The sequence below is a fragment of the Colius striatus genome, chromosome 4 (assembly GCF_028858725.1).
Source record: "Colius striatus isolate bColStr4 chromosome 4, bColStr4.1.hap1, whole genome shotgun sequence".
Classification (NCBI taxonomy): Eukaryota; Metazoa; Chordata; class Aves; order Coliiformes; family Coliidae; genus Colius; species Colius striatus.
Window position 1 is genome coordinate 82,492,639 of NC_084762.1, and position 25,854 is coordinate 82,518,492.

The 25,854-nt window shown below is 35.9% G+C and overlaps 1 protein-coding gene across 1 annotated transcript in view; it reads right to left on the reverse strand.

Moving 5' to 3' along the window:
* EIF3H (eukaryotic translation initiation factor 3 subunit H) overlaps positions 1 to 25,854 on the reverse strand; it is an 87,844-nt gene that overhangs the window by 40,606 nt on the left and 21,384 nt on the right. The window contains exon 2 of the mRNA XM_061995322.1: positions 23,809 to 23,965. Coding sequence (XP_061851306.1) covers positions 23,809 to 23,965 — 157 coding nt within the window. The remainder of the gene's footprint in view (positions 1 to 23,808; positions 23,966 to 25,854) is intronic.

Below are 25,854 nucleotides of genomic sequence, written 5' to 3' on the forward strand. Positions count from 1 at the left end.
TTTAAAAAGTGTGTTGCTGTTGAGGAAGAGGAAGAACACTATTTACATGCCCAGTTTTCAGAAAAAAAATATGGTTAAAATAAAATCTGTCCTGAAACATCAGAATACTATGTAAGTATGGATGGCATCTCAGATTCATCTAGTCATTAATTTCATTATGTATCACGAAGTGACAATATTTTGTATAAAGAGCTCTCTTGCTCATAGGAAATAATCTAGTTTTGTTGAGTAGAAGCAAACATCTTACCTAGTATGTAGACTGATCATCTTCCATAACATCTATATAGTACACTAAGTTTTTGTAATCTGTACCTTATTATAGGTGTTTAGCATAAAATACCATCTACCATAATGGAGCTCACACTGAGGAAGAATTTTTAGTAATTTCTAAAAAGCATACAGAGCGTGTTACTCTGAAAAAGAAAAGGAGGAGTGTTGGTATGCTTAACATTCAACAAATTAGGCATTTCACAGCTATTTCCTTCATTTTTAGAAAAGGAAAGCCATGGTTAAAGGTCCCTTACAACTCCTATCATTTTATGATTCTATGATTAGTCCGTGAAAGCCTGAGGAAAAAAAAAAATCTTTCTTAAAAGAAGATACAAACTGAAAATAGAAATTGTCATTAAAAAAGAAATCACCAAACATTCTAGAACAGATATCCACATTTTTATTTTGTAATGTTTATGTAACTAAAAAACTGAAAATCAGATTAGGTGACACAAGACAAAAGATTACTGTCCTCTTCTCATCCAAAGTACAGATTATTACCAATCTATGGTGCAAGTACATTCATTGCTCTCAGATGTTCTGTGATAGTGTTACCGGGAGCCACAGAAAAGCCTACATGAAACATCATATCTGCGTTTCTGGCATGACTGAAGGAACACATATATTAGGTTTCCATACGAAAACTCTCTCTTTTCTTAAGCTAGCAGCAGGAGTTATTTTAAAGAATTACAACATTTTCAGTATCAAAACCTTGCAGGTCCTCAGGGTCTCTTGCGAAGGTAAAATAATCACTTAGCACACAGTTCATCAAATTTCTCAACTGCTTCGAATAAAATCCTTTGATTTTTGCAGTGTAGGAAATAAATTTACTCATTTTAGCCTTATCTTTATGAAAAGAGACCATGCTCAAAAAGACTAACACTTTGCATTATAACTTCTACTTTGCCTTGTAACTTCTACTTCCCATCTCTGTTTCACTCCCAGTAACATCAAATTGCAACTCATACCCCAGTAAATACATTACTTCTTCATGTATAAATTCTCCTCTCTTCCTACTTACTGCTTTCATCTCTTTCTTAGCCAATTTGATGCCCATTTTCTTTCCATTCTGCCTGCTGCTTAAGCTTTACCTGTTTACTTATGCAACTTAACACTGAGTAAATACAAAAGTAGTAAAATAATTATCTTGTAAACTTAAAAGCAGGAAGCTATCAACTTCTGCATTTCCTCAAGCATTATCCTCTGTTATGTTTTGCCAGTCCTACTTTGCCTTTCTGTTTACTGCTGGACCAGGACTAATCCATACAAAATTTTCTTTGAAAGCCTATTAAAGACATTCTTATTCCCAATGTAAATTGTAGGTAAACATTAACTAGTGGCCCATTTACTACTTAAAATTAATAACCTACTTGGCCTGCTCAAATCTCAGCATGTAACTGGCCCAGCATGCACATCTCTCTTCCTCAGCAGAATGGGTTCATAATACTATTTGACAGCTATGATATCAATTAATTACCAATAAATTCTTCATGATATAGAATTACAGAACTGCCACTACGTTATACAAAAATTATTATTGATAAAAATAAGAACATCTGACAACAACGTTTCTTAAATAATAGGAATGTATCTGTTTTAAAACTTTAAAATGTAATTTTCAAAATAATACTGAGCTGCAGTGAGACTACTAATAACTTACTCTTCTTGGGAGTAAAATCTAATTAACTTGCACTAAAAGTAGGCAGTTTAGTTTAGGGAAAAAACAAAAATTCTCCTCCAGGGCTGAATCATTAAATACTAAAAACTTAATTTCCAGCCCACTGTGAAGGAAAACAACAAATATGTGTTTCAAATAGGTCACACAAATTATTTTCTGTAAAGACAATAAAACTACCTGCAAAGTGGCATGTTATCTTGGACAACATTATTTTGTGAACTCTTTTGTAGGATAGGCAAAACAAACAAATCTGTCCTTTGAATGAGCTATCCAAGCTTTTAAAAGAAGTCTCTCCATATTTCTGGGGTTTTCTGCATCTTTTCTATATAACTGTGTAAAGCACTTGGGAGGCTCTACTACCGAGCTTCCGATAGCATTTTTTTAAAAAATAAATAAATAAACAACACATTCTTTTGCTAGATTCCAAATCAACTTGATGTCCTAGGCCAGGAACAAAGAATCACCATGTTCTCAGATAACAATTTCATAAAAATTGTGCCATCTGAAGTAGCAATCTTTGCCTCAACATGATGCTCACAGGCATCAAAATTAATAAAATAATCCCAATAAAAGTTAATCAGAAACGCTTAAATATATTGGCAATAAAACAAATTTTATGGCCAGCAGAGTCAGTTACCTTCTGTGTGACAAGTTAACTGAGCACTGAAAATGGGTGATGCACCAGCACCACTTCAACAATGAAAAACACATGCAAGTCAGTTGGGAGAGAAACTCCACATAGAAGGAGCAAAATAAATGAATGAACCCCCCCACAGTATTATACATTTTGTACTGCACAGAAGAGAAAAAACAAAGGTGTTTGTTTTTCTTCAAGACAACCATAACTGTACTGAGGCTACAGTAACAGGTACTCCAATAATGCCTGCTCCTTAATTACATCTGAAATGCAGATCAAGCACCATTAAATGGTAGAAGAAAACAACCATGGTCTGAAGGTTTTCAGGTATATTTACAGGACAAGGGATATTATAATTCTGTTCAGCTGTTATGCAAATTTCAACACTTACCAGTATGAACCTCTGAAATTTGTAACAAACATAATGTGACCCTAATTAACTTTCTTGGAGTTAGGAAGATAAGCTAGAGTAAGCTGGTTAATGTATTTCCTACATGTACTATTATATTACTGGACTAAATGCATAATTTTTAAAAACAGCATTAGCAGATGTATCTAGCTCAAAAGCACTCAACTTGTTTTTTTGAACTTGAAGCTGGCAAGTTTTCTCCTTGGAAACAACCTACTACCTTTCCCATCACAATAGTCACCCTTGTACCACCTAAAAAGTTTCTAAAATTATCTCCTGTAACAAAGACAAGCTTTGCACATCTGTTTCAAAAGCTCCCTCTTTTAAAAAAATCAGTTAAAATTATGTTCAGCTCTAGTTGCTATTATCTTAAGGAAGAAGTACTGCATAGCTTTGCTAAATGAGATAGAGATCAGAAAAGTAGAACAATTAAACTGTAGACTTGGGATAACAAATACATGTAAGTAACAAAAAGTTTGCCCATCTCAAATACTTGACCTTATGATTTTACCTTGCAGTACGAGACGCATAAGTGCTTACTAAAAAGTAGAAGACACAATACCTTACCTTGTAAAGCAACAGCAGCTGAAAGGAAAAATTATCAGTCTTGTCAAGTCTGCAGTATCTTAAGGCAAAGTCGTGTTTACTTTTTTCCTTTTTCTTCTCCAAAGCCAAGGTCAAAAACTGTGTTTTGCTTTTTGAGCATATGGCTAATACCAGCTTTCTTTCACCATCTCTCACTGTCCAGTGTCTTATAATCAGAAGAAAGTCACTATTAATAGGAACTGGTACACATAATAAGGAAATCGCATCTCATGAAGGTGAGGGGTGTGTATGCAGTGTCCATTTTTTATCTATGTGTACTTCAAAACAGAACACAAATTACCATAGTTCCAAAAATTTTTTAAGTACTTTTCTATCTTAATAATTACTACTCTCAGTAACCTTTCTAAAGACAGCATTTTATCTGTACTACTACAAAGGAAACTGCCTGCAGCACTATTTCTGCAAAGATACATTTAATTTTCATATTCTAACCCCACTTCAATCAAATACCCGATGTGTGCTTTCCTGTCACAAAATAACTTCTACTTACTTATGTCTTTATAACCAGCATAGACAAACCGGAATTTTCTACAGACATGATTAAAATAATTAAAAAGATAGCTCTGATTATTTTATGAAAAAAGGCCAAATAGGAATATACTAACTGTGAATGTTTTCTTTGGGCCAGAGAGGTGCATTCATATACTAAACCACAAATTTAACTTTATTTAAAGCTTGAAGTGCTAACGGGGACAAAGCCATACCTTACCATGAGCATTAGCAATATCATGAGCAGTATTGTCTAGCTCATCCAGCATTGCTAGACCACCACCAGCAATACACCCATTTAACAAATGTGGATGGCAGCTAGGGCACCACAGAATTACAGGTTTATGATTTCTCTACGTGACATGAAAAATTGGAAACATAAGAAGCAGGTTTAAGACAGCTATACCTTGGTAGAGGAAAGAAAGTAAAAAGAATTGATCTAGGTGAACCTGCTTCTGCAGGGGGGTTGGACTAGATGATCGCTAAAGGTCCCTTCCAACCCCTACCATTCTATGATTCTATGAATTAAATTCTTTTCATAGTAAAACTCTGCTCTTCAGCATCCAAAAGGACAGACAAGTTGTAGTGCTTACAACTCACATTTAAAACAGCACTTCATTTCCCGCTCTGCCAGTACCCTACAGCTGCCACCTGTAAGACCACAGTTCAAAGGACCACACGGAAGAAAAACACAGGAAAGGAACCCACAACTGAAGAGCTGGAGGAGCAAGAATCAGTTATTGCCTTTTGTTTAGGGAAATTAAGTGTTGTGATGTTAGAGATCCAAAATTAGCACAAAACAAACTCTACATGTTTCTCCCACAACTACCCAGGCATCCCAGTGAAGTTACATAAATTCTTCTACGCATCAATTTCTTTAACTGTAAACTAGTGATAGCTTACCTCACAGAGAGGTTATGAGGCAATTAACTGATCATAAAGTGTGCCAAGATCCTCAAATGAAAGGTGCTATGCAAGTGCAGGGTATTAATCTCACACTCTAGGTACAAATCATTCTCTTATCCCACCTTCTACCTAGTGTTGGCAGCTTTACAACCATTTAAATTCTCTACTACATACGTTGGCTAGGTTCCCCACAGCAGACATCTTAGACACAGTGCACTTTTGTGGTTCAGCTACCTACACTTTCCTGCATAAAACAGGGCATTTGGTTCAAGACATCTGCAGCTTCAGGTAGACTGCCCAAATACACAGCCTGTGAGCTGCGTAAGACATTAGAGTTTTTGGCTGCAGTACTACAAGATCCATGAAACTCTGTCAGCTGCCTGTAACAGATAGGTTGCCAGATGCCATCTAACTTGCATAAACGCTGTAGCATAGAAGGAGCGAAAGGACCACAGGCCATCTTTGTAGGTTTAACTTTTAATAGCCTACCTTGCAAAATGTGCATTGGTACTATAACCACTTTGAATGCTTACACTTCATTCATCATATGTTATTTAAATAATATATTACATGATTACTTCCTTCTAAATTAATAAAACAATTTCAAGTTTGGAGCAGGAAGTAACATAAACACTGGAACATTCCGTCATGATTCACCAGTGATATGGAACCAGCAGAAGTAGCTAAAGGATGGTGCAGAAACGAGCTAGTGCTTTTATCAGCCTGGTCTGCAGGTCAGAAGATCAAGTGGAGAAAAAGTTTCAAAGCAGGAAGTGCAAGGGGAAAAGAGCAGCAGTGCAAGCAAGAGCAGATCTGCTCTATGTTAACAGGACAAGCTGGGGGAAGGAAAGAAAAAGATCAAGGAGAAGGATGGAAATAGTCATAAATCAACTGTTACCCTAATGCCATAATCTGGATGGGACATGGGAGAGACTTTAGAAAAGAGGTGACAGTAAAAATTAAGTTACCATAAAGCAATATTCCATAAAAAAACACATGAAAGGGAAAAAAAGGAAAATACTTTAGAAAGTTAAAGAAAATAGAGCATTTCCAAGGTTCCAGATAGGATGGAAGAACAGCAGTTTCGGAGTCTCCAAGTGTGGATGACATGATGACAAAAGAGCCGAATCAAAGACAGTCTGGTGGGACACTGCGAAGGAAATGCAAAACAAACCATAATGATGATCAAAGTTACATAACACTGGTTTAAATTGACTTTACTCTTGCATTCTCTATAGTTTCTAGTTATGATTTACTCGTATAAACACAGCCTTTTTTTTATTTTTTCTTCCAGCAGCTCAGAAGCAGTTCTGCTTTGCAGTTCCCCAGGCCTGAATCAGAGGTCCCTTTCCATTCTTTTCTTCCAAGTCTCTTTTGAGCATTTTTCCCTTTCCACAGAGCCAACAGCAATAGCATTTTATAGATGTTCAGTGTGCTATACACCTTTCTGCTGTACAGACATGAAAAGCAGCACACGCACATACATTTACAGAAGCCTTGACTGGAGAAAAAAAAAGTATTCTGGGAAGAAAATTACCATCAGCACTTTGAAATATTTAATACTTTTTAAATTAAAATACTGCTGCAATGTTTAAAAACACTTGATCAATTACGTTGTTCACGTCACTATATATTAATTTTATTCCTACATAACAAAACTGGAGGGTTTAGTTAACTTATAAGAGCTTGAATGGATTTATAGACACGATACACTTAGTAAAGAGATTCAGTGGAAGCTTTCGTTATTCATCCATGTCTACTGCCATGTCTTCTCTTAACACTTTTAGCCATTTCTTAGCAAAAACAGATCTTGTTTTTACAAGATATTAGAGCAGAGAGTGGATTTCATGAGAGTGGACGTTGTATTGTTTTATTCCTGTAACAGTTTCCTGTAATTTTCAAAAAAAGGGGGAGATTGGCCTTTAACCGAACCAAAGCTCTCCAAGACTTTACTAGGAAATGAAAACAAAAAAGTCTACCTGAGCTGAAGGCCCAAAATTTAGCAGCACATTTCCTAACACCAGCTTATACGAAAGTATGCTGTTGAAATTAACTACCACTCTTTTTATCAAAGTTTACAATAAACAAATCATTTGATAACTAGTTTCCATACTTACATGCACACATTTGGCAGAAAGTATCATGGAAGTTGTGTCACTATTTTAGCTAGTTTAAAAGAGTTCATGGGGACTGAAGTGTACATTATATTATGCCTTAACACTTGAGTATAAATATTGACCACTAGCATTTGCTTTGTTCAGCTGATACCTTTATAACCTTTCTAAGAGTACCACGCTTGAGAACTGATCAGAAATACACTCATTGTGAAAGATATTTGGAAGTCTCTCAAATATAGGATCTAGGCCCAGATAACCACCAGTAGTCACAGATTGATCCCCGTTGATATGTCACTTCCCAGTTCACACCTGCACAAGTGAGGGCTCAGCTGCTCACGCAAACCCTGTGAGCAAGACCTCTGGCCACTCACAAAATACAGCAGCACTACCAACAAATCAGTCATTGTTAATTGCAGCAGCACAACTAGAAGGAGTTACAGGACATACATGCATACAAGTTAGCCTGGTATCTCCTGTGGACACGTTTCAAGAGATTTGCTCAAGCTTTGGAGCAAGCTGAAGTACAGTGACACAATGATGGGAACTTCTGAAGAAAGGAGATGTGAAATACGCAAGAAGAGCATCTATACACTGCATGCCTAAGATCTGAAGATATAGACCTACTGCTATTTTAATGAGAATTAGAGCAGTTCTTTGAATGCAAAAGAAAAAGTCAACAGTAAAACTAATTTAAAATTTTGATTAATAATTAAACTTTATTTGTTCTGAAAGCAAAAATGTCAAAGAAAGAGTTGTTTGCAGGTATTTAATAAATATTAAGTTTCACACATATTTCTAGGAAAAGATCAAGTAAAAATATAGATTGCTTTAATTTTTATATTAATTTGGAGATAGAAAGTAAATTAAAAAAGAGCGAAAACCCAAACATTTAAAAGTGGGGAGGATTTGCCCTGTTCCTCCCCAATAATCCTCCCAAGTGACCAGTTCTCATTTCATAACATAAGGGATCTCAAAGGCATTTGGACATTACACTGTGTTTACGACATTTGTATCAACTGTCTTCCTCTGTGTCACAAGAGAAAACAACCACAACACATAAAATTGAGTGAAAGGACAACTAATGAAAAGTAAAACACCCTTTCTTCTTTATACCATTCTGAGATACTTGAACTATGTTTAAGATGCCATCATTTGTATGACAAAAACTACAGTCTTCCACTTAATAACTCTAAAAATTTTCAGTAAAATCAAACCACTTTCACGTGAGCCGATGCACAAAGACTTCAACATATAGAGGGGTATATGGAAAATATTACTAAACAAGTTGATCAAGTTACAGACATTGAAATGCATAGACTTTAGTAATTTTAAAGTCTCTTTGAAATTCAGGATAAATATGCTATCAAAATTATAGGGACAGAGCTAAAAGTCATTTGATAGCAACTTCCTCCCCATTATATACCATTTGTCAGGACCATTTGGCTAACGTGTCCTTTGGGACCTCTCCAGACTTCCCCATAACCTCTGATATTGTACCCCTACCCTCCAGTGCTTCTCCTCATGACTCACCCTTGATAAAAGTTAAATCCCCTGCTGCTCCTTGCAGCCACCTTGGACAAAGGAAAAAAAACCCAACAAAATTTCTCCTTTTGCAAAAAAATCTTTTTCTCAAGGAAGACTTAATCATGTGTCCCTGTCTATTCTGAAGAATCCAAACATACACAAAAGAAAAATAAAATCACAATTAAGAACTACTGTCATTAAACACTAGCTGTTATTGCTATATACTAAAAAAGAAAAGGGGGGGGGTTATAGATTTTCAATAGCAAGCTCCGCAAGACAAGTATTATTAGAGGCTAACAATATTATTAAGTATCCACAACCAAATCAAATACATAGATGCTGCCAAACAAGCCCTTCTCCTAGCTCTGACAATCACCCAAGCCTCAGAAAGTTCCAACTTAGGCATTTTGTATAGAGTAATAGTGTTATTTCATCTCCGCAAAACTGCATCAACATTAAAAGAAAGAATACAGGTGTTTCCCATAATCAAGTTATTGACATAGATCGGATTTTATTAATTTATTAGCAAGAATGAGCAGATCAGAGGACATTCTTTCATGTTGAAGTGACACTTAAATGCATGAAGAAGGAGCAAAGGGAAATCAAAATCTGTAACATAGAGAGGGCAGCACTGGGGAGCAGAACCCAGCTGTTCACAGCACAATGCAAAGCTTGCACATAGTCTACAGCCATGCTTACTTGTGACACTAGCTCCAAAGGGACATGGCTGCAGTATGCCAACACACAGATGTTTTCATTGATGTCCATCCCAATCCCTCCACCTGAGATGGCAAGACCATTCCACGACAACTGCTCTGTCTGCTCCCAGAAGGCATGAGATATTACTGTTGCTCTCCATGTGTCCTACATCAGCTGAAAACCATCTACTGCTCTTTCAGAGTACAGGTCTTGTTTAACAGGTGCTTTTGTTCAAAGGCTGACATGTTAAACTAGCATCTCTCCCATATCAATTTCTGATTTGAGTCTTGGTTTTTGCAACTCCTCTTTATATTGTGTCAGATTGAAATCTAAATCACAGCGATGACAAGGAGCATTGACACTATAAACAATCACCTCTTTAAATAAATTTGTGATCAAAGCATCAAGCAACCTAATAAAACCCAGGCAGCTCTAGCTTATCATGTGCCATACTCATTATTTCAAGTGGCCCATTTAATACATTTCCAGGTGTCAACAAAAGGTTTGTTGCCAGTTCTTTCATTTCTGTCTCTGCTTATGTATCTGGTGCATTTTGATAACATCTAATTGAAAAAAAAAAGAAAAAAACTTTTTTTAAGTCAAGTTTTTTGCCACAGTTGGCAAAACCACAGAAACCAGCATGGCTTTGTATTATTCACTATCAACATAAAGCTTAGCTAATTAAAAAGGAGATAGCAGATGACTCATGTTTGCCATCATTTTCTGTGGGTCAATGTGTTTGTCTTGGAAAGTCTAAAAAAAAACATAATGGCAACTAAGAGACTTAACCTGAAAGTTTCAATTAAATACATCACTAATATTTTTAACTACTTCTGAAAGTCTTTAAAAGGAGTATAAACTCTAACAGCAATTAGACCAAGAAAAAAAGACAATTCGACATTTATTCTTCATTTTAACTTTGTGCTTTGTGAATCCAAACACATCAATTAATTTTTCACTTGAAACATCCTAATAAGAAAAGTGGCTTGGAAGATTCATTCAAATATCACAGAATGGAGCACTGTGAATACGAGGAACTCGTTGTCAAATGTCATTTTAAAAACCAAGAGCTCAAATTTCTACACTTGCGGACAGAGGAACTTTTTAATTCTACACTATTTCATCAAAGTCAAATTTTACAAGGAACTCCCTCATCCCTCACCCTGCCATTATTTCAAGTAGTGTCTTGCTTTGATCTCGATCTCCAAGTAGTTTTTAATTTCTGACCCACTACTTCAACTCCTTCTCAAATAAAAGAGTGGATGAAATTTTTGCATGAAAATCAGTTTTGGAAGTCTAGCATTTGGTAAATGCTCTGGCACTTAGCTTTCCAAACCCCCATCTGCCTTTCAGTTGTAACTGAAATTTCAGTTTCCAAATTAGCTAGGTAGAGGTGCCAATATTCCACTGAAAGCCATTAAGACCTGGGCACCTAAACTCCTGCGCTGTTTCTAAAATGTTTGAGCAAGTATGTGTTTGTACAATGTTTAGAACACCCAGAGCCAGCTGACGCCGCTGGGCATGAGCACAGTAAAGCATAAATCAGGTTGCGCTTCCTAGCTTGAAAGCTACACAGCTTGCAGGATGGGAGCACCAACCTTCTTCCAATTTGTATCTCAACACTTCTTATTCCCACTCCTCACTCCATCTCCTCAGCATTCCTCTTGTCTTCAGCACTTGGTGCCTGTTGGAAACCATCACTATATTGCTCTAATTCTAGTTTCTGTAAATTAATCAATCCCAAACCAATCCTCGACTGTCCTTTCCTCTAGTCTTCCAACTTTCCAATGATTTTAACACTGTATTACTCTAACAAGCAACAAGCAAATGATGACCAAAAAAAAAAAACCAAAAAAAGATAAGATATACTTCCAGGGAGATATTTAATTCCTGGTTTTTTGTTTTGAAATTATTCTTACTACTCCTGAGAACTGCCGTATTTGTTCTAGCTCCTGAATGCTTGGTGCTGCAATCTTGTCTGTCTTGTACATGATGGGAGCTTATATGTAACTAGAGAGCAACACATCAAGTCTAGAAAATAATTCTCAGTTGAATTAAATTTCTTTTTTTTTTTAAATCCTGCCTTTGTAGCTTTAGTTCTTCCTTGTAGGACTCTGGCATATGTTTTTCACATAGCAGAACCATTAGGCTCAGGAGATGAAGACCTTCAGAATTTCCTGAGTAACAAATACCTCCATTTTTAAGAGTGCTTGTTGTTCCACTGCATGAGAAAGGCTTTCAAACCTCAGTGTGTACCAGGAGTGGCACCCAGTGTCCAAACTGCATCCTTACAACAGCGTCTTCAATTCCCTTCTCACAGTCTTCCCTCACTCCTTTCTCCCAGGCTGCATACATAACAAAAAAAAATATCACAGTTCTATGCTTAAGCTGTACATTTCATAAAGTACACTTTATGTAAAGCTGTTTACATAAAGCTTTTGACAAACTGTTTTAATCAACAGTGCATAGAGGAATCAAATTTTCAATTCTTTAACATAGAGAACAACTAGTGAATCCGATAAAATACTTCAATTGTGTCATACAGCTACAGATTTAAATTCTGAATGAAATCAACATTTGCAAAGACCATGGTCTTTCAGCTGTACTCAACAACTGACTTAACAGCCACAGGCTGATTTATTCCCAATCATTGGTACTACTTTAATAGTCCAAAACAGTTTTCCTAAACATGCTTTGTTAAAGCGGAACTAAAAATCACTTACAGAATTGGGGGAAAAAAATCCCAACAAACTGTTTTAATGTTTTGCAGCCACGCAGGACTTTAAGGATCATCTATTGTGCTTGGCTAAGACAATTAAGTAAAAATGAGTAACAACCCTAGCAAAGAAAGTCCTCTTGTTTTCTCCCAAAACTGATCAGAAAGATAAGAGTTAGGTTTAAACAAGACTCAACACCTGGAGTAAGCTATAAAGAAAGCTTCCCCAACCTGTCACAAAATCTATAATTTCTACTTTCTATTTTTCTTCCACTATCACAAACAGTTCAGAGTTGCACAAATTGAATTTAGAAAAAATAATTAATGGTTTAGGACAATCGTTCTTATCATTAAACAGTTATTACTCTATTGGTAGGTAAGAACACAGTACGGAGCAATGCAAACTATTAAGAAGAAACAAAACCAAATAAACAGAACATGCTAGGGGGGAAAGGAAAAAAAAAAACGCAAACCTATTTCCATTTACATGTGGATGTCAAATTACAAATATCCCTTTCACTAACACTGCCAGACTTGAGCTGGTCAATTTTCCCATTTCACTAATACCAAAACCTAAACCTCACCATAGCCTCTCTCCCCTCAAACAGTGAAGCCTAGTGTTGCCCATCTAACTACCTGCCTTGCACATGCTAGTTGGAGGAACAGTACATGAAATTGTTCAGGAGTCAAATACCCTACAGATAAGTGAAATCCTGCATTCATGAAAACAAGATCATACTTGCAGTTATACTGCAAATATCTCTGCATCAGCTTATCTTTCTCAAAGGCATAAAACTGGCACAATTTAAGAGTTAATACATTGAGAACTCTAAAATCCTGATGTTCAGTGTCTGTAGTGCCTCCCTATCTTATCCCTCTAATTTTTGTGCTGCATAAAAGCACGCAATAAAAACTCGAAGATATATTGCACAGATTATGTTTTTATCTATATAAAAATATATACAGATATACATAAGTATTCTGATACATATATATATATTCATACATGCATATTGAACAGCAGTTCAAATCTTGTTGCATTACTTTCCCATTAAGATTTATTTTGTTCCAATGAGACTTCCACTTGCAAAAACAAGCACACTTTGCACAGTAAATATATCTCTGTTAGGTGCCTAATATGGACAGGGAAACCATTTTGATTATTCTGTGCCCGCTTATGCATTGTCCTACAAAACAATGAGATAGAACAGCAAGAAACTAGCAATTAAGAGAGTCTGAATGCACATCGGGAATCACTAAAATCCACACTAGCCAAGTCAGGAACAATATGACTGATGAATAGGCCATATTATATTAGAATTGTTAGCAAGTGTTAAAAAAATTATCCTTAGCAGATGTCCCTTATGACCTAAATATATCGCACAAAGAACATGCCCGTCTTGTTTTCTAAAAAAGTTTTAAGAAATCTTTCCATTTCTATTATTGACTAAAGCTCCACAATGTTGCTCGTTGGCTATAAATATGTGCATTGAGGATCTATCACACTAAACTAACAAAACCATACGAGTATTTTACTGAAGAGTAAACAATCTATTTTAACATGTATTTTTATACAGCATAAATTGAGGCTGAACTGAAGCATGTAATCCAATAAAAGAAATCAAACTGTGTATTCAGCAAACAGTGAAACAGAAGACAAGCTGCATACTACAGCAACTTCTTGACCAACACATCATAAACCAAAATATAGTAAATGTCTTGAAGTTAGATGTGTGAGAACAACCTTATCTGCAACAAATATATTTTGTAAATACAGTCAATAAGGAATTACATAGCTATGCACTACTACACGTGCAGCTACACACACACCTATCATCTTCAGGAGAGCTTTAAAGTTTTTATTTCCTTATATTTTGCTGTTATTAAGATTATATATACTGGCTTACCAGACTACAGCTCAGTTTGAGCTCAGCTTCTCCATGTATTTTTGACTGTATCACTGGATTTGACAGTCTATATTAATCATAAATACATAATGCTAAAATGAAAATCTAAACTTAAACTTTACTACAGATTTTTCTCTTTTCCATCAACGACTAGTATTTCTCTAGAAAATAATTTCAATTTTAGTAATCCTTCTGTTCCTCAAGTATTCAGTTCAATATCCAGTACTGAACCTCGGGCCAGTAACACGTCTCTGTTTTTCTATCAACAAAATAAACACTAAAACAAAAAGGTGTCATTTGGGTTTAATGTGTTCTATACATCAAGACTGTATAGTTTTCTTCTAGAAGGGAATAACGCTACATAATTTTTCCAGATTATGCAGTGGAGAAAACCATAAAACATGCAGCAAAAAACAAGAACGAAAAAGATTTTTTCTTAATTTACTACTACTACTTGTTTCAATCAGTTTCTATACTTTCTCATCCAGATGTATTGATTTGAATTATTGTTCAATAGAACTATAGGCATTTCCTTCATTTTGGCTCTCAGAAAAAAAAACATTAGCACGTGGGATTTGTTCATTTTGCCATGCTTTTCTTCAGCTCCCTCAAGTTTATTGCAACATTCTTCAGAGAAGGAAATAGCTAAATACTTGCATTAGCAAAAAAGGAAAGGAGGGGGGAATGGAAAGAGGCAATAAGAAGGTGTGAAAAGAACACTTTTCCTCTTGGTCCTCACACTGGGAGAAGTGTTACCAAAAGAACAAATGAGTGTAGAGTCAAAATATTTGGCTAAAGCTATGGGGGACTACAGGGATCACAAGCATCTATTGGTCTCTTAAGCAATGACAAGCTTACAGAGCAAAACCAGATATGAAAAAAGCACACAGAGAGTGATCCAGGCAATCCAACAGAAGTATTCCCTCCTGTAGCACACTGTCCAAGACTGAAGAATCATAATCAAGGATGAAGCTGAAAGTTTTTATCAGAATTGACACCACCATCTTTTTACATAGTCTGCACTTCCTTCTGGACAAAGCCTTTACTTCCTCCGAACAGAGGTAGTTTAAAGCTACTGCTTCTCTAACTTTAGACACACAAGGCAATACTTGCTTTAGCTGTATAAGATGAATATGGGATCTACCAGGATGTCTATTATACGTTCTAGTAATTGCCAGAAAAAACTCTGTTTCCTTAAAATATAAATGGGTTTATGCAGAATTCCTCCTGAACTGCAGGATGGCAAATTCAAATGCTAAGTAAAGGATGCAGTACATTTTGGGAGAAAAAAAGCCAGCAAGTTTCACCTTTGCCATATGTTGAAAGCAATATTGTTTCATAAACTGTAGTAGAACAACTAAAAGAATTGTGCATCTCTTCTTTAAATAGGAATTGGCACATTAGATACTCTTCACCATAATATTTCCTAAGTTAATGATAAAACATAAACACAAGGTCATTTGCATCAGTGTGCTTTAAAGTCTAGGGAAATATAAAATGTTTTCATGTTTTATAGTTCTTGCACATTCTCAAATCTCTACAATATATTTAATAAATTTCTAAAAATAAAACAACCTTTGGATTCTTCATAACTCAACAAAAATTATTTCAAAACCTTTGAGTGCTCAGGGTAAATAACCTTTACATTTTCTCTCCTCTACAGTAAGCACACGGCTTAATGTTTTAAAATCGCAAACTACAATGTAGGCATAAAATTCAGACTGATGCCTGAAACCAAAGCACAGATATTAAACATCTGAATAGACTTTTATTATTTAATTGTTTTAGCCTCTTCTATGCCCTTTTATGCCTTTAGTCAGAGTTTAGCTGATTATATTAGCAAGAAAAATCAAATTTAAAGTAGCTGATTTGTAACATTTTACCTAAATTGCAGGTAAAAGAAATTGGGCTTTCATATTGCTGATTACATAAAAATTAGTGCATTTCTGCAAGCATAACAAAACTATATGAACTACCCATACAGCAAACTAAATGATCATATGTCAAGGTTACAAATAAAGGATACAAGTAAGCTAGAACACAAACTGTGAAGAAAAAAATATCCTGGCTTCAAGTTCCAAACTTGCATAAAGCGAATCAGTTAAACGCAAAACTGAGCCGGATACAAACTTCCATCTCATTCTAATGTGGCTGAAAGGTAGTTATGTACAGCAAACGACCTATCACTTAAAATAGATGCTTCTTTAACTTCACTTTTAGGATTACTAGATGATTACTCTTAAGCAAAATTTTCAGTAAAGTTCACTGTGAAAGTTTATTAGATACGACAATAATATCCATTGCAATTTTATTAAGAATATATATAAAACAAGCTATGACTGCATTCAGTAGAATCTAGGCAGCCAGAAGGTTTTTACATTTAAAATTACCCAAGGAAAAAATGTCATGAAATATGTTTTCATAAAAAAATGAAATTTAAAAAATATATAAAAGTACAACATTTCTGCATTTAAAAGCAGATTACACTAAACTTCTTCTACAGCAAGACTTTAATGGAGCTTTATTTAAATAAAACTTTAATATACCTGGTGCTTTAAAGAGCAAAATTATTTCTCTTTTTTGATTTAAAATTAGACATTAAACAAAAGGATTTACCTACCACTTCAAAGCATTGCCTCTACAGTGAAAATCAACTTGAAAACCCAGAAATTAAATTGAAAAAAAAAAATCATTTCAAGCATTTTGTGCAATACTATCAAAAAAAGGGAATAGTTTATATGTTTGTTTTTTTAAAAAATTCTGCCTAGTCTAGTAGTATGAAACCAATTAAATAAGCTAAGAAGTTCCATCACAAGTGCTACCTCCTCTGTCTTAGTTACTTGTAGTAGAATGGGGAAGTGAAGAAGGGAACCTGCAAAGCAAGAAAGTTCCTGCTCTGCTCTTAGGATACATATACACACACACACAAGTCTCCGAATCAAATTCTACCAATCGATACATTCCTTAGACCAGGCGACACAATTCGGCTGATATAACAAACGAAAAAGCATGTCGGTAAAGCTTTATAACTCGATCCATTTTGTAATACATTTTCTGAATTCGTTTGTGTAAACGCTTATATGAACGTTATCAAGACGAAAAGCACTTCCATGGTCGCCCCCCGGCCGCCCGGCCCGGCGCGGTGCTGCCCGGCGCGGTGCTGTTCGGCGCGGTGCGGGGCGGCGCGGCGGGCTGTGCGCTGGGCAGCAGTGCCCTCTAACGGGCGCTCCGCCGCCGCGCGTCCCTCCGCTCAGCCGCTGAGCGATGCAACACAGCTAGAACGGGGTAACGAAGACACACACGTCTCCTCTTCGCCTTCCTCTGCTGTATTTATGACAGTTAAAAGGTGTTTTTTCTCAGGACTTTTTAGTAGAAAACCGAACTTTGGCGTACATTGCTGTATCCGATCCAAACAAGCCCATGTACCACACACGCAGGGACACTTAGCAGATAGACTGTGCCCTGAAAAATTGCCCTTTATCTGAATTTCTTCTTTGCCTAATAAAGACAAAAACATCCAGTAGAGAGAAGTCTGCACAGTATGAAAACTATACCAAACATTTAACATGCAGCTTGCCTGCTACTCCACTGAACCATTACAATTATGCAAACTGTGTCAATATTAGTTTCCTTTTAGGAAAGAAATCAAGCACTACTAGTGACAGGTGAAGTATAAAACTCAGGTGTGATTAGCAGCTTTCTTAAAGAACCATGATTATGCAATCATCTTATTGCATGACAGCTAAGCACACTTAATGACCAATCTGTCTGTTGATCAGTATATTCCAATATCAGTTCTGGCAACTCAAAAATAAAACCCCACAAAATATGAAAAACTCAATGAGACTGTTTTGCCTGCTTAACAGCTGACCATCCACCCTCTGTCAAAACCATCATTATCTAAGTTAATCCTTAACAAGTCTAGAGGCTATTTCATGAACTCTTTACAGCCAAATGATAAAGGAAAAATCCAATTTACAATTCAATATCCCTTTTACATAGAGCACAAAGTGAAACTTCATAAATGCATGCACAAACCTGACGGGCTTCTGGCAGCACTTAGGAACTGAAAAGTCAACATTTACATAGTATAGCTTTCCTCCTAAATTACTAAAGGAACTTACGAAAAACATGGTCGAGGAAATCAGATAAGTGGACTACAACTAGAGCCAGAACAAAGGCTGCGATTTAGGAGCTTTTGGCTCATCTGTTCGTGTCTTTAATAAAACAAAACTTAAATTTCATATATTTCATAAACATTCCATACTCTTACCAAAAAAGACAATACATATGCCCTCCTCTAACAGTTTTTGCCAACTCCTATACCTAAAGAGAATAAACCTAAATCAAAACCACCAAAGTTTCGTCAACTAAAATTGCATCTGCCTATTCAGAACAGTTACAGCATGCTCAAATTATGTCCTGCAACAACACAAAAGAAATAAAAGGTATGCCTATAACAGTAAACAGTTTGATTTATAACACTAGCAGATTTTAAATAGGAATAACCAGGAATTGCTTTTTTACAATAAAAACTGATAAAATTTAGCCTTGGCAGAAGCCTTTACAGAAAAGAAAATGAATCAACACAGCTAGGGAGCTGAGATTTAATGACATCAGGACTTCTACAGCAATGCTATCAGAAAAAAAACAAAGAAAAAGATCAACCTTCACAGAGTCCATTTGGTTCCTACAGGTATATATGTACTGTCTGGGAGATTCTGGTGTAACCATACATGGGTTTCAAGTACCTTGGGAGTTCATACTACCTCTCCAGTGATACTCAAAATGCTGTTTGTGGAGCTTCTCTATTAACTTAAGAAGTCGTCCTTTTTATTAAGATGTTTTTTAGAAAGCCAAAACAGTCCACCGAATACCACCATACCTATGCACAGAGACACAGTATGCTGGAAAGCATAAGAACTCGTGTGACTTTGGTCTTGAAGTCCCTGTAATGTCAAAGCAGTATAGCAGACCTCAGGTTTCACCTTAATAAATGCAACCTCAAGAGTTAAGTCCTTCAATACAACAGAAGAGGCCTTAACACAGCCAATGCTCACTGCATTAGGCAACAGTTCAGAAGGACACATTAATTGCTTTTTAACTTTTCTAAGCATGTTCCTTTTAGCCACCTGAAATCTTCTGCTTCTGCAAGGGCCTCGTATCACGAGTCACTGTACTGGCAGTGCTGGAGAGTAGGGCTCAGCAGTGTGAACTACTGCTACTCCTGGCCAATTAAAATCCTAAAAAAACACTACATAGGAGCTATGACATTTTTCTCCACATATAACTGCATTGATTTGAGGCTAAATAGAAGCCACAAAGGAAATGGTGTTTTTGTGGAAATGCTGCATTACATTATTTCTAGTTGTTACTGACTGGTGATACAGCTAAATACAACCTACGGCACAGAAAAACACAGGTATTAGAATCTTTAATCATCTAGATATTTCTAACTTGAAAACTGAAAAACAAGATTAACCTTCTTGGGTAACAAAGTAAAAATCAGGCCAGGACTGAGAGAGAAACAAATCTGCACCGCCTTTTCATCTATATGATTTCAGAAGGAATTAAATGAAAACTCTGCGTAGTTATACAAAAATAAAGAGTTATAACCTTCTAGAACTCTTTTGAAGTTTCTATTTGCGTTATTATCACACCACTTAATTTATTGTAGGGTACTAAAATGTATCAGATCAAAATAAAATCTGTTTCAAAATACCTGATGAAAACAATGTCTTACAAAATCTGTAATGAATAGAGATGTATACTACATTTTTAATTGTTGCTTTCCACAAAAGGAATATAAATTTCCTTTAAACAGGGAGAAGAACTACTCAATGAATAGCACTGAAGATAAAAACAATGAAGTGCAAAGGACTGAACTTAACATGTCACTTAGACACACAATTTATAAGCAAGAATAACACATTTATTTCTCAGCAAGAATATGCACCTCATGCATCGCACCTTTTATTGAACCTTAACTCAAAGAAAACAAAACTATGTCCAGACAAGAGCTCTGAAATGCTCTAAAGTGACAGTAATTTTCACAAAACCACCCTCACAAAGACAAGCTGGGGTACTGCATCATTTCACAGAAATGCCTAAGCCAAAAATCCTTACAGCAGAAATCTAATTTTCCCTAAACAAGAGCCGAATCCATCAGGTGGAGGATGCTGGGGAGTGGGGAGGGGAGGACAGGCACAGGAGGAGGATGCTGGGGAGCAGGGAGGGGAGGACAGACACAGGAATAGAAGTTATGTGTATAAATAATTGAAAATATCTTCTTAAAACTAAAGATCCATATCTTGATAAATGAATTCAATATCTATGAGGATTTAAGTGCACTAGTAATAAGGAAACATAGTTGTCTGAAAATTATACATCAGTCCCGAAGTCCAGAGTGCAGCTTCAAAACACCAAACATTCATGTTGAAGCACGTTTTGCTGAAGACTCAACAACGTACCCCTTTTCTGCAATTCTCCTCCATTAGCTCACACATCATCTGCTAAACTTCACCTCCAGATTTCTAACATAGAGACCTGGGTTGAACCCTCCCAACCTCTCCAAAAATCTTACACTGCGGCAGCTGCAGCAGGCCAACCTAAGTGTTTAAGACTTCCCTGACAGGAAAAATCTTTCCAAAAAAATTACACTTTGTAAAAAGGATCAGAGGAAGACAACACTGCAGGAGAAAGTAAGATAAAAAAAACACCTGGGAATTTTTACATGGTAGACAATCCTCCCAGATTTGTAATAAGAAGTACTTGTAGCTAAAATAAACTCTCTTCTCTGTAGTTTCTAGAAATAGTGTCAGTTAAAGCGATACTCAAAAATTCTCTTGCACTAAAAACTGCATTTTTTAAGGAATTCTGTTGTAGCAAATAGTCAAAACTTAATATTATCTTACGTATTAACAGCAAGAGACAAAATGGCACCATAAAAAAGGTATATCTAAGCCTATCTAAAGAAATGGTTGTTGAAAATAAGTTAGAAATATATGTTTTATCAAACTGATTTCTATTTCAAGTTCAAATAAAGGATGTTTTTATTGCATATAAAATGTGGTTTATATTAGATTTGCTCAGTTTTAAAAAAGAAAATATGAACAAAATTGCATCTTGCCAATTATCCTGTAATTTATTTGTTCAAATATCACCCTCCTGTACATGAGCTCAATTCTCTTAACAACTATCACCTCAGGATCACATGACAAATGAAAGTTTTTCAGGTGATCTATTCCTAGAGCTCCTGCAAAATCATAGAAATTAATTTTGGGAATGTATTCACCAAATTCTCATCATCGGTTTGCCAACACCTCCATGGTTGCTCCCCATTTCCTCCCCACAGGAGGGTTAGTGTAGCTCATCAGCAAGTGCAACAGTCCCTGCATTAACATAAGATCAAGTACAACCAAAGTCCATTGAGAAGCACTTTCCCATTGAGATTCAAAGCTTCTGGGCCTGCAGATTGTTCTTATTCCAGAACTTAAGACACTATGGGGGAAAAAAGTATATATATACACTAAGTAAGAAGAAAAGGCAATGTAATACTATTTTGACCAAAGAAAATGACATCAGGTATCATTCTGGGTGATGGTACTGAAGTGCTAAGACCCTTATACTTTCTACATCTCTGGGCTTGAATTTGTGCAAATATATAAAGCTAGTTATGATACTGATATAACTATACAAGGCTTGAGGGGAGGGTGGTGTCTTGTTTGGTTTGGTTTTTAGCATCCTGAATTTTGGGGTTCTGGCATTTAATAAGAGATTTCTCTGATGGAATATCTGTGGAAGAAAAAAGAATCTTTTGAAAGGCTGGCATGATGCTTGCATAGGGAAAGATAGCTCCAGGGAAAACAAACAAAGAGTATTTATAAAACATTGTTTTTCACATTGACAAGACAGAAGACAATGCTACAATAGAGCCTAAGAACGTACCTAACATTCAAGATGGCAATTTCAAGAGTCATTTTGTTTGGGTTTCATCTTCCCTAGCCTCTACCATACTGGTCAAAGGGCTGAACGTGCCCTAAGTAAAGAGAATGCAGATGGGACATAAGCACTGTGCATTTCCTGGATGGTTCAGTCTAGTTAACTGTATATCACCAGGAAGAATACAGAGAGAACCTCTCTATGACCTATATAGTAGATACTAGAGAAGATGAAAACCAGTACAAAACAGCTTTTCAGGTTGGCTTATCGGGTTCAGCACAGGCAAGCTCCGTTGATCTGGCTTCAAATTCACTACCAGTGCTAGAGGAGTGTATCAGTATTGCACTGATACCTTCATTTTCCAATCTGGCTAGAGTCTGCTCTTTCTGTGCCTGCAGTATGAGAACAGAAGGTTGATAAACTAAGGCATCCAGGTGAATGAAGCTCCACATGCATTGCCTTTTCCACCTTACTTAATGCTGGGACTATTACCTACTTGGTAAAAAGAGAAAAAGACAGACTGGTAACAAGAGTCACTTTCTTGGAATGCAACTTTTCCCAAGTAGAATAGTTGATCACAAGCTTGCATTTTCAGCATGGTAGTCATCATATACTACGATTAATTCCTCTATCAAGATAAGAAATTTATTTCACTTCTTGCTTGCCTATCGGCTACATGGAAATAATTCAGGCATTTTATACAGGAAAAAATGAAGCACGGTCTCCAATTAAACATTCAGATTACTCTGATCCTTTGATGAACAAAAGATGAGATGGAATCTTTAAAACATCTTCTAGGCTTTAATAAAATTTAGTTCCGACTCAGGCATCATATTAATGTAGGTCAGTTAGGACTCTCTTGTGTTTTGACTTTTTTTTCTTCATGTAGCAAATTGTATAACCCCACAACAGAAGCAATAAACAGCTAAGAAACATTACCAAGTTATAAATAATTCTTAAAATCATCTGTTTAAAGGCAAGACCTGAGAGTCTTTTGTAATAAGATAAAAATATTAATCTAATAATATCTAATCTCATTAGAAGCAAGAAAAAGCAGTTTATACTGAGAGATTAAGTAATCTTGCTCAAACTGAATTTTCAAAATTAGATAGAATCAAGCTTCCAACCACAACTGCTTTGACTATAGTGCCTCTTTACTCCTGAAGTTAAACTGTCTCTCTCTAAGCTCTAACAAAGAAGTGTTCCTACTAGTATTACGAAATACAAACACACACACATATATACATATATATATATATAACCAACATTAGAATTGTAAGCTTTTCAAGTTGACTTTATAAATTTTCTATCCTTCTGTGTCAAGTCAATTATACTGACAGTGGCAATAACAAAACATCACTAGGACCAGCATGAAAACACCAAGACAAAAACCACTCATGCTACTCTGTCACTTGAAGAAGCAAAAAGATCATGCAGGCTTCAATTTAACTAGCCTCCTAAACTTGCAAGGCAGTGCTTTCCAAGCATTCAATGAGTACTTCACATATACAAATGGAAACAGAAAGAGGCAATGTATATGCCTGACTACACACTTACATATATGTATGCATACATAAACACATACATACAGCCATTTTCATAAAGAACTTTAAAGTCTATGTGAATTACAGACTGGAAACTAACATAACTGCCTATGTGGACAGTCATAATCTAAAATACATGTGTCCATATGATACAGTATTTATCACTATAACTTTCCTTATACAGACAAGATTTCAGTTGGATATTCAGGATGACATTGTAAGTAACCTATTTATACCTCAATTCAAATAAAAAGACTGTCTGACAACATATGAGCTTATGTTTACCATGGGGAAAAAAAACCACAATTTTTTTCACATATGGATTTTCATTTTCATCTAAATTTTTGCAAAGCTGTAACTGTTACCTTCATCAAAGTCTGCATCATCTTCTGTATGCTGAGGGAAAGGGAAGCAATTTGTGATTTCAAGTCTGTCATCCACCACAAGACCCAGCAGCACTCCTTGGACCACTTCATTCCCCTGTCCTTCTTCTTGGTAATGTTTAATGATCTTTAACACAACCTAGAACACAAACCAAGAAAATTATATTATGCAATATGTTTTTTTGTACTCAGACTACATGTTTTGAGCTTTTCTCAAAGCACTGCGTAAATTTAAAGCTGCAAACCAAGTTTGCTACTGGCTTAAACACCATCAATTTTAATATAGTTTGTAGAATGGGCAGCCATTCCGATAGCACAGGAGAATAAAAAGACCATTAAAAGAACGGTCAAAATGCAATTCTAAACCAATTTTCTGAAATATCCTTCTAAAATGAAATATTGATCTTTTTTACTTTACCGTGTTGCTGTAACTGTTAAAAGCTATCTTGCAGGGGCAATAAGCTCCCTCCTGAGGGAAACATTGTACAAGAAACTAACAAAACACCTTGAAAATAACTATGTAGAAATTCATAGAATTATAGAATGGTAGGGGCTGAAAGGGACCTTTAGAGATCATCTAATCCAACCCCCCTGCAGAAGCAGGTTCACCTATATCAGGTCACATAGGAACATGTCCAGGCAGGTCTTGAAGACCTCCAAGGAAGGAGACTCCACAACCCCTCCAGGCAGCCTGTTCCATTCCACCTAGATCAGGTCACACAGGAACATTGGTAGGAAATTGGTAGGAAATTTTTTTCGAGTACAAAACGCATCAAATTTCAGCTGCATTAACCCTCAAAATTATATCTCATTGCAGTTTTACTTCAGGTGATAGTTTAATTTATACTTTGTAAACTGTGTGTCACAGGATGTTTAAAGGTAATGAATGAGAAAAAAGGAGCAAAAAGTACTCATCACATTTCATATCACTTCCTTCTGTAAATCTGAACTCTACAACAAATAATCCTCATGAGATGATATTGTAAATGCGAACAGTATGAACCAAAAACGATACTCAAAAATAGTCAATCATTTGCTAGAAATACTTTAAACATTTTATCTTTAACAGAAACTGGAACAAGACACTTTCCACATACACAGACTTGAAGGAACTTATGCTTTGTTCAGCATAAGTGGGTTTTATTCCACTAAACCCTAATCCATCCAGTCAAAATGCACCAGAAAATGCCTCATGACTCCTATTGCAATGATTGCTAAGCAATACGGCTTTAATGTCTGCTGGTAAACAGATTAGTCTAATAGATTTCAGTTCAATCACTCCAAGAACACATTATGTACAAATACTGGTATTTAGTGAACATTCAACAGGGAAGAAAAAAAAGCTCATATTTAGACATCATGAACATGTATTTGTCCCTAGCTTTCTCTTTGGTTGTTTAGCAGAACTCTATATTTAAATTTTTAAAACACCATTAACAAATTAAGGCACTACAGGTTAAGTAGAATAAAAAGGTGACTGCAAAAGAAATTTTGTATTACAAAAATGACTTGTTGGGGTAGTATGGGAAAGCAAGAGCTTCATATACAGTTGGCATGTACAGAAAAGAAAGATCTTTTTCTATGTTAGATATAAGTATCAAACAGAACTAATATCCACTGATTCATTGTTTATTCATAATATGACATACTTGTGCCTTCTCTGGCATCTAGATACATTTGCTTAGGAACTTCTCAGTCATGGGTAGATAACACTGTTTCACCCCAATACACATTCATGTCTGACCCTCAAGTCCCTTGAAGCCATACCTTTTTATCCAATTTGTTGAAACAGGGCTACAGAGCAGAGAGACAAAGAGATGCTTTGGTTACATATATTTCATTTTGTGGGAAAACAGTAAGGAAATTAAATTCAGTGGACAGTGAAGTAGAATTTAACAGTGCTGAAAGCAGTATAGCAAACATCACTTCAAGATCACCTGGATGTGGAAGATGGATGTCTTCTACCTTTACTAGAGCCAGGACATAAACAACATTCAGTTTTCATTTAGTGTAAAGGTTTATCATACA